The sequence below is a fragment of the Apteryx mantelli genome, chromosome 2 (assembly GCF_036417845.1).
Source record: "Apteryx mantelli isolate bAptMan1 chromosome 2, bAptMan1.hap1, whole genome shotgun sequence".
In the NCBI taxonomy this organism is placed as follows: Eukaryota; Metazoa; Chordata; class Aves; order Apterygiformes; family Apterygidae; genus Apteryx; species Apteryx mantelli.
The window spans coordinates 51032396-51042370 of NC_089979.1; the positions used below are offsets into that span (position 1 = coordinate 51032396).

A 9975-nucleotide genomic window follows, 5' to 3' on the forward strand; every position below is an offset into this window, starting at 1 on the left:
ATTTGGAATTTCCCAAATCAATTTCCCTCTTCCAAGTATATTACTGTTCTGCCCTCTTTCTTTTCAAGGACATAAGCTCTTCCCCATTTTCTCTAGCAGTATGAATTACAGAGATCCTGTGCCTTTTTTTGTTAGAAATAACCTCTACATTTGAAAAACAGAGATTGATCTAGCCCCTTACCTAAATCGCTCTATTTTTCTTGCCCATCAGCCCTTTTTTTACTTCTCTCTCCTACTAACAATATCTGACAAAAGGTGAGGGAAGGCAAGAGCAATTAGATGGCCAACTTACTTCCCAGTATGGTTGCAAAGGCTGCCAGAAATAAGCCATGGGTATTACTGAACTATCTGCCCATGCCCCTAAAACTAAGTTTACATCAAGAAGCACTGTCCAGTTAGAAAAATTACTTTGACAACTTCTAACATGTCAAGTAAGCCCAAATGGAGACAGAGCTAGGTGCTTCAGTGCCCCTCAGAGGAGCTAGGCTTGTCCTCAGTATTTTCTATCGACTAACTTAGACTCAGTTGTTGGTTTTTGCAAATCAGGCTGCTGAAAAATAAGTCCCTGTTAATATCAGCATTCAGTTGATGTTCTGACCTGTACCAAGCAGCTGTGGCAGAGATCAGGCTGGTATGAGAGGCAAGCAAAAGAAGAGCGCAAGAAGGAGGAAGAATAAAAAAATTTAACTCGACATAGATATAACAATCTGTTTCCTCATCTACACACGGCAAAGGCTTCGTTTCACAGATATCCTTTTGATAAGTTAACCAGAATGAGATCTTTAGCCCTCTGTCCCTGGCACTGTCACAAGCAGGTCTTACAGAGCATTAAGGAGCCATTTGCTCTTCAGGCTGACACAAAAGAATTTCATTGTGCACATTAAACATTACTGAATTTACAAGTTGTGCTTTAAAAGAATGACAAAAGCTCTGCGGGGTACAAAGCTGGTACACACTGCATTTAAAGAAAATTGTTATGTGCAGCAGGCAGCTGTGTTTTGTGTTCTGCCCTGCTTCCATAAATCTGTAGACTTTGAGCAGTAACTGTAAGCCCAGGTGATGGACCAAGGCCCTGTAGTGCCCAGTGCTGTTTAAATATCAACTAAAAAGATTACTTCTAAACTAAAGATAAAATAAGAAGTGTATTCAGAGAATGCTAGGGAGGAGGTAAAAAAGCCAATATGCTTTTTTAGACCTCGCAGTTTCGAAGCCTGATAGGCCAAAAAGAAATATCATAGGAAGAAAAAATCAAAGGAAATGTTAATAGGCATAAGGCTGTAGAAGGAGAGGCCTTCTTATCTCCACAGCTAAGACTGACAACAAAACAAGCCTAGGCTAGGTAAACACAGAGTATGAAATTAGGGTAAAAACTAGACCTGGTCTGCCTGGAGACAATGTCAAATTAAGTACACCTGCTTGCTGTGTTTTTAAAATGCAGCTTTATATTAGTGATTAGACAATAAAATAATGGCTTTGTCCTTGGCCGTCATTCTTCTGACATTGAGCTTACGTTCATGTTTCTACCTGCAAGTGTATGAACAATTTTCCTTCCTCAAAACATTAAACCTGAATCCTGGGCAAGACTATTCCCAAAAAGCTGACCATCCATCAACGTTTGCTAATATTTTAAACCTCACAAAATGTCAAAATTGAGATTCTTATCTTCCCTTTAAGTTTATAAAAATAATACCACTTACATATTTCTTTCCTGAATTTTCTGTATTACATTATTTTCAGTTCATATGCTATACTCCATGATGAGTATCTTCAGCAAAGTTCTGTTCAAAAAACAGGTCTTTGAAGTAGTTCCTGTCAACTCTTTCAGTTCCCAGTTTATGTTAAAGAGACAACACTTCTTACAACATTAGTGAATACATATTTAATTTGTGTAGGTAGACAAGTTTACACTTTCATACCATAGAGCAGGACAAATGACTGTGATTAAGTGGTCTTCAGCCCAGAAGAACATTAAAAGGAATGTTAAGTTAAACATACTAACATGGGTTTGCATTAAATAAAACTGTGATGTAAAAGGGACACCCACTACCATTCAAGTTTCTTTAGTATTTATTCCTCCATTCATTTGCCAGCCTTATACTTACTGTGTTAAGAAAAGAAACTATTTGTATTTTAAAGAGTTACACCTGCTTATTTTAGTAAGGAATCTAGTACCTGATAATTCCAGAATTCTGTAACTAAATAACCTTAAACTTTTTGGAAGCTGAATGTTGGAAGGAGTTTACCTCTCCTCTGTCTCAGCTAATTCACCACATGTACTATCAACAGCCATTAAGATTAGTCATTTTTCTGGCTCCTACAGCAGACCAAACACACCATTAGCGTGTAAGACATTTAGCCACTTATCATAATTTCCAACAAAGGTCTTGTAAAAGAAACAGAAAATGTACAAGGGAGGAGAAATGGGATAGAATATTCGCAATCAACCTGTTTCTCAGTTATTTGAATTGTTTGGCCATGGGCACACTGAACTGAATGGGGTTTTGCTCACGTGTGGAATTGAGCTGGCCCTCATGTATTACACCATATTTGGAAATGAGAAAGGCCTGCAAGACCTGCATTTCTCACAGTGCGGGTTTCCGTTTCACTGGAAGTCAGGAAAGGGTTCGGAGGGGCCACAAAGTGTTTGCACTGCTCTGCCCACTGCACACATGTCCTCCTGGGTGGGCAGCAGCAGAATTTCTCCTCTCTGGGTATAACTGTACAAACTCAGGAAAAGCAAGTGACTCTCTCTGATGAGCAGCCCAGCTCCTTCACAGAGAGAGAAGGTGTGTTCTTGCATGGGATGGTTTAAGTCAGGCCCCATTCCCCCTGCTCAGGGTTGGGCTGATGCTCTTGTGGCAGCACAATCAGATGGGATCTGAGGAGGTCATATATTACAAATTCTGCAAGATGCTCTGTTGGGTTATTCGATAACAGATACATTCCCCACCATGGTCAACATGTTGCTCCCTATGGACCTGCCCTCAATTTCTATAGTAGCTTTGAATAGGAAATGCTACTCTTTTCTATAATCTTTCAAAACTATAGCTGTAGAAGGCTGGTTTCTTAAAGAACAGCTGAAGATGTGCATAAATGCCTTATACCTCTGAATTCTCCACCACTTCATCTAATCAGGTATGTAGATTAATGCCTTCCTGCAGAGGACATCTTCATTGAGGTCTTTAAAAGCAGTCCCTGCATTAGCCCTGATGTCCAAGCATCATGAAAGAAAGTAATCCTGCCATGTGCCTGACAACAGAAATCATAAATTAACTGAGTATTTTACAGTAGGAAAAGAATTGCTTCTGATTGCAGTACAAACTGTTAAAAAAAAAAAGAGAGAAGATATTGCCTTTTGAATACTATTGATCTTACAGCAAATACCCATCTTTATTGCCTTGTTAACTAATACCATCCATGAACACAAATAAAAGCTGTACTATTATTGAAAATAATGTCTTCAACAACCAGAATGAAGATAATGTGGATGGTCTGATAGGGTAAGTCAAGGTAAGCTTTGAAGATAGAGGCAATATCTTTTACCTGGCCAATTGAAATAGCTGGGAAAAGTACACAATCTCTGGGCATGCAAGCTTCTCTGAAGGAGGACATATTTCCCCAGAGGTTTGTCTAACCTTTCTAACTAGATTAATCTACTGAAAGATATTACCTCTACTTACAAACCTTGGCCATTTACATCCCTCATTCAGTACAGCTACAGCTGCTCTTCAGCTGTAAATCTGTATGGGTTTTTTTCCTTCTAAAAAGAGCTTGATCTCAATGTTGCAAACTTTTGGGGACATAATATTTTCATGAAAGCCATTCGAAACTTAACATGACAGAGAGGGTAGAGAAATGGGTTCAAAGACGAATTGAGCCACAAAAGCCAAAAGGTAGTTTCATACAAGGAGTTATGGACACACACTCCATGGCAGGCTCCACGAATAATCATTAGTAACGTATACGGGGCCCAGCAAATGGCAAAGACACACACAATTATGGCAAGTGACTTCGCAATTTTCTTGTCCTGCTGCAATTTTGACCTGGTCTTTGCACAGAAAGAAGTAGAGAGATCATTCTCTGGGGTTACAGAATTGCCTCTGGATGGAGATGAGCTTTCAGTTACCAAGGACACTTTCTTCGGCCTCATAGAGGAAGAAACGCTGTCCTCTGCTTCTACAGAAGATAATCCTTGCCTTGGCAAGAGGCAAGATCTCCAAGACAGGCTGCTGCTCTTTAGAGGTTCACCCTCCTGCACGCTGCCACGTCTCTGGCGCTTCTGGATATTCCAGAAGATGTGCACATTGAAATACGTCACTGAGACCAGCGGCACGAAGAACTCCAAGGTGGAGGCGCACAGGAGGAAGTACCAGTTGTTGAAGAACTCAGCGTAGCACTGCCACTCTGGGACCACGCTGCAGCCAGCCACGTGCTCCCAGAAGAGAATTGCTGGGCAGTAGAGGAGGAAGGCCAAGACCCAGATGGCTACCATCTTCACAACAGGATTGGAGGCTGCTCCCTGCTGGACTCTGTAAGACACCTATGAGAAACAAAGAAAAATGTCATACCTTTAGAGAAACATTTGGTACCAACAAAAATACCAGCAAAGGAGCTGGTATGCTATTTGGTAATTTGGAGCTACAGCTATGCTGAGCAGCTGAAGTTCACCCAGGAATGTCCCCAGTTATGTTTATTTTAGTGATGTTGACATAACATAGGGGTGTCTCTTGACAGGTTAATGTAACAGTGCTAGAGTCCTGGTCCAGGCAATGAAACATGATCATCCATCAGTGTCAGAAGTATCTCTTAATTTGAAGTGCCTTGTTTGAGACATCTGCAGTCTGAATTGCCAGACTGGTTAGCATTTTATAGTTGCTCAGAGCACAACTCCCATTCACTGACAACTGCACTGCCTTTTTACAGCATTTTACAAGGAAATAGGACTGTATATGTAAAAGTAGTTGACAGAAAACATGCCACAAATATTTAACAGACACCTCTGAAAAAATGCATTTACTGCATACATCATGAGGAGGTAGGGATAAACTCCAGTTCTGCAGTGCAGCCTTTTGCTGACAAAGCCATGAAATCATCCTTTTTCTTCCTTCTTCCCCCAGCTCCTAGCCCAGTACACATTTTCCACTATATGGTTTAGAACAGACAGATATCTTACAGCTCTCATGCCCTGCTCTATCCTTTTGACAGGATGTTAGGAAGAATCTATAATTCTGGGAGCTAAGTTAGACATCCAGCTGAAAAAAAAAGTATGAATGTCATTAAAGACTACCATATAGATGTCCGTAGGTCTTAATTGCATTTGCACAGGTGCTCTTAATTTGGCCCTTTGTAAATGTTGAGTCTTTGGCTTTCCAATGCAATGTTTCTTAAATGTAAAATGTTTAGGTGTTTAATTTCCTAGATTTTTTCCTTGAAATGAAATTAAATAACAGAAAATAATAAAATTTAATAAAAATAATGCAAGTATAATAATGTAAATAATTATAATTAATAAAAACAAAAGCTGAAATGTATCATAAGACATCATATTGATATCCTTATAGATCACCAAAGAGCTGGAACCTTTGGCTTTCCCACGTATTTCCCTACCACTTAAGCTAACAGAATTACTGGTGAGAAAAAACTGATCTCCATCCTTCATATGAACCAAGACATAAGGTATACACAAGGCACTCTGCAGAAAGCAGAGGCACAGCGTGAACTTCACATCTGAAGTTTTGGGTTCTGTTCCAGATACTGAGAGGAGTTTATTCCTGCATATCCCCAGTGTCCTTCACTTCACTGCCCTATCACCAGTGCCTTTTTCCCCCATGCCCAATTTTAGGTCCAAACCCAAATCCACAGTTTACTTCAAACTTCCTCTTTCCTTAGCCCTTTTGTTGTCAGACTCCTCCCTTACCCTTTTCACCCCTCAGGCTGTTTTCTTTAGAAGCACAACAGCAGCCTGTAGCAAAAATGGGGAGAAAAGAGCTGTTCTACTGGCTCTGGCTTGGAGCATGCTCAGTGCAGTATATTCACCTCATTTACCTGCAAAAATCTAACCATTTCCACATGTCAGCACATTTTTGAGAGCTCTTGTCTTGATTAAATTTGGGCCTATGCTCACTAATACAGCAAAGGGTATATCACTAATATCAAGATTTGACCTTGCCACATCCCACATTCTTGAGACAAAACTCAGAGAGGCTATAAACAGGGTACTTACAGCTTTAGTAACAGACAGGAAACGGTCATAGCTGATAAGAACAATGTTAAATACTGAAGCTGTGCACAGAAGGTAGTCCATAAGTAGCCAGAACTTGCAAACGCCTCTTCCCAATTGCCATTTCCCTGTCAGGATGTAAGGGATGTACAGAGGTATGCAGAATGCACCTATGGAAAGCAACAACAAAGCCACAATGCAGTTGTTACAATCAGGATTGCAAATGGTGCTCATGGAAGCAGAGAGTCAGTATTTTGGTATTTAGTTAAAAAGAAATACTAGTAAGATACCAATAATTTATACTAGCATGTAATTTATATATGGAAATTCTTAAATTCTCATGAAATCTGATGATGACTTTCTGTATATTAGATCTCAGTGAATTTGTGTATGCTGATTGTTAGAAATAAGCTTAGGGCAAATCAGCAAAGAAGGATCTGCTGAAGAAGAAAACTGCAATCTAACCAGCTTTATAGACTCTAAAGATATGTAATCTGTGCCCAGCATGTATGCATTGTGGTTAGGCTTAGAGATGTAACCTTAATACTATGTGTCCGACAATCTTTCATCTGTGTTAGAGTTTTTCCCCAAACACAACTACAAATGTTGCTAATGTTGCTTATTAATGTGAGATTGGTTAGCATTTCTAAGTTAGCAAAAATATACTGGAGATTTTGCATGTTGTCTGGAAACCTACCAAAGATAGAGTAGTCACAGCAGAGATATGAAACCCGCCTTAAGTGATGTGTTAAATCATGCTGGTTCTCCAACTGAGATAACTCCAATAATTATTTTTTGTTTTGCTGTGTTCAACTTTCATCCAAAAGGCCAAGAAACAAAGAAATTTAAGCAATGAGAGAAACAAGTCAATATTTGCCCTAATATGGGAGAAAGGTTGGTTAATAGAGACTGAAATTCTTGCAGTTAAGGAGGTGTTAAACACAAAGAAAAGAACAAAATAAAACAGTAAAGATGAAAATCCCCCAAAATCTCTCTATCTGAAATCAGGTAATATTTCATATTGTTGCAAAGTGCTGAAATGTAGTTGCTTGCAAATGTAAAAAGTTTGTATATTGCTACCGGTAGAGTTGACCATTTCTCTATTCAGCAGGAATCAGAAATTCTCTTGCCATAGGTGAAGAAAAGTCTCCACTAATCATTGCTAATTTGCTGGCAGATATGTTATTTTTGTATCACTTATTTGCATTACGAATAAAGTTGAAGTAGGGAGTTGCCTTTAGACAGAATACCAAAACATTGCCTTCCACTGGACTATTTTCACGAGAAAGTCATGTTTGTGTTTTATTTTTAAGCTAGTAATTCAGCAACTTCATTCTTAAAATGTAGTTTTACCACCACTAATATTCTTTCAAAAGTATGGTGCAATATCTGATGTTCCATGCCTGAAATAGCTGCTCCACTAGAGACAAATGCAGAACGATATGCAACTTCAAGATCCATTGTAAACTTTTCACACTGTTATTTTTTAATAAGTCAGCTGAAGATGACAAGATCTTAAAATTTACTGAACATATTCAGGCTGGTGTGATCCACTGACAATAATCGCTTTTGGGGGAATGAGCAATGGCTGCTATCAGCAGGCACCCGCATGGAGCACTTTCAATATCAATGGCTTGTCTTAATACACACTTGAAATACAAGCAGCATCACTCCTGTACAAAATACTCATTTTTCAGAGTTGCTGACAACAGCTACTGTTCTCACCGACTTCAATGTGATCAGCCAGTGTTTGGTACCATGTCAAAAATAATCCCTGATTTTAGCTATAGATGTAACTATAGAGGTAAGAACCAGGCTTTAAGCATTTGTATTTGAAACTATTCTCACTTTTAATAATAAGAGGATGCAAAAGACATGAGTCACACTGTCTGGAAAGATTCCAGTTCCCTAAGACTACATACTACAAGACTAAATACTACAGCAGTTTCAGAAAATAAAGCATTTTCTGACTGATCTCAGAGACAAAGGCACAGATTTAGGTGGTCTATAGGCCAACAAAATGCCTGTACCAACCATTTCCTCTGGGCTGACTTAAGACTCCATGAGGCACCAGCTACAAACAAGAACCGATATAGTAGGTAGGATTTAAAATTTCTTGATTAAATTGTAAAATACGAGGAGAAACAGGCTTTTTGCAGAAGACCTGAGCAATGAAGAGGCTCCCTACTGCATGTAGGGAGCAGGAAAACAAGGGTTTCAGCACAGGCATCATTTAGTTTCTGCCCCAATGGGTAAGCCCCAGAATTAGAGACTGTCTGTTAAAAATCACATAAATGAAGCAAAGTCTTAGAGGCTAACCTCATGTGCTCCACTACTCAGCACTGAAAGAGAAACAGTACTGAAGAGTGAGCATTGCTAGAAGCAGTGCAGATCAATGAGGGTGCTACTTCCCTCCTTGTGGTTCAATGAATACTGGTCTCTGTGACGGCCCGAAAGAGAAGCACTTGTGTGCAGAAATACCAATTTGCTAGCCTTAAGTCAAGATAATGCAGGAAGATTTTTATAATACTTCTCAAGATGCAGTCACTACCTTTGCTCCTAGGATCCAGGTTTAAAAGCTTGCAATCCTATACTGAAGTTGCTACATTAAAAGAGCCAGGCAGACCTCACTGAAAAGCCTTCTAAAAACCAATATTCAGCACTTTTGAACTTGCTAAGGAACCTAACTCTTGTTTCCTTTTTGCTGGGACATCTGCCCCTGGACAATGCTTGCACGAAGCTTTCTCTGCTGCACTGGTTCCTGGCTTGAACCCTGAAGGCATGCTGCACAATGCATTCCCACCACCCACCTCCTGTCCTGGCATTGCCCACTGCTACTGGCTTTATTGTATGTCCATGGGCAACACTCCGGTTCTGCAATGACATTATGGGAAGAGGGGGCTAATAAGGAAAATAGATGGGAGCAGACTGCTGCTGGCATCAGGACAATCCATCTGCTCCATAGCTTGCCCTTGAGTTGCAACCAGTAAAAGGAACAAATGGTAGAACACTTTTTCTGTAGTATAATACTTTAATAAGCCTTTAGTACTATGTAGAGAAGTAATTTACTTACTTTGATGTAACACAGGTAGCTATATAAGAACATAGTTACATTGTCAAATATAAGAATACTCTGACAGTCTGCAATGAATAATTTAACAGGAGGAGCAGAGTTAAATCAGAACTAGCAGCACACAACCTCTTTCCTTCAGTCAGTATTCACCTATAGTGGTTGCTCCTTTTTTCTGAAGCAGTAACATTAAAAGTATTTATGCGACAACAGATGTATTCCTCATTATAATACATTTCTGAGAAATAGTAGATTGCTAAAACACTTAATGAAGTTTCCACCTTTCCTTATCCCTCCCTTAGACACACAGCTGGGAAATACTGCTCTTAGAAGAAACCACCCAGCAAAATACACTCCTGCTTCGCCTAAGATTGCTAAGGAACAAATACTCCATGCCTCCACGGTTGCAACTTACCCACTGCAAAGTCAGAAATAGCAAGATTGAGAAAGAAGTAATTACTCCGATGCCGGAGGTTTCTGTCCATTATGAAAGCAAGGATCACCAAGGCGTTTCCAAGGATTGTGATCAGAGCCAGCAGCGCCATAAGGACAGCCAGGAGCACCAACACACCCAGCGAGAACTCTGAGCTCAATGGCTGTGAGGACGTGGTCCCATTGCACGTTCCAGTCGTACGCAGAGCTTCAGCACTGCTGTTGTGCATCCTGCCTGTCCAGGTCAGTTCAC

The 9975-nt window shown here is 39.9% G+C and overlaps 1 protein-coding gene across 1 annotated transcript; it reads right to left on the bottom strand.

Moving 5' to 3' along the window:
- Nucleotides 1-3760: 3760 nt before the first annotated feature.
- LOC106484918 (histamine H3 receptor-like) lies at nt 3761-9975 on the bottom strand. The gene is made up of 4 exons (XM_067290024.1): nt 9706-9975; nt 6224-6390; nt 4107-4540; nt 3761-4046 (listed from the first exon to the last, which is right to left on the bottom strand). The coding sequence occupies exons 1-4, from the start codon at nt 9950-9952 to the stop codon at nt 3761-3763; spliced, it is 1134 nt and encodes a 377-aa protein (XP_067146125.1). The 5' UTR covers nt 9953-9975.

Excerpts from the sequence above, each read along its gene's own strand:
- LOC106484918 (XM_067290024.1), bottom strand. The coding sequence starts at position 9,952 with ATGCACAACAGCAGTGCTGAAGCTCTGCGTACGACTGGAACGTGCAAT. Across the intron at positions 6,391-9,705 it reads TATTTCTGACTTTGCAGTGG|GTGCATTCTGCATACCTCTG; the intron begins GTAAGTTGCAAC and ends TGCTTTCCATAG. Across the intron at positions 4,047-4,106 it reads GTAACTGAAAGCTCATCTCC|CAGGTCAAAATTGCAGCAGG; the intron begins ATCCAGAGGCAA and ends CTGTGCAAAGAC.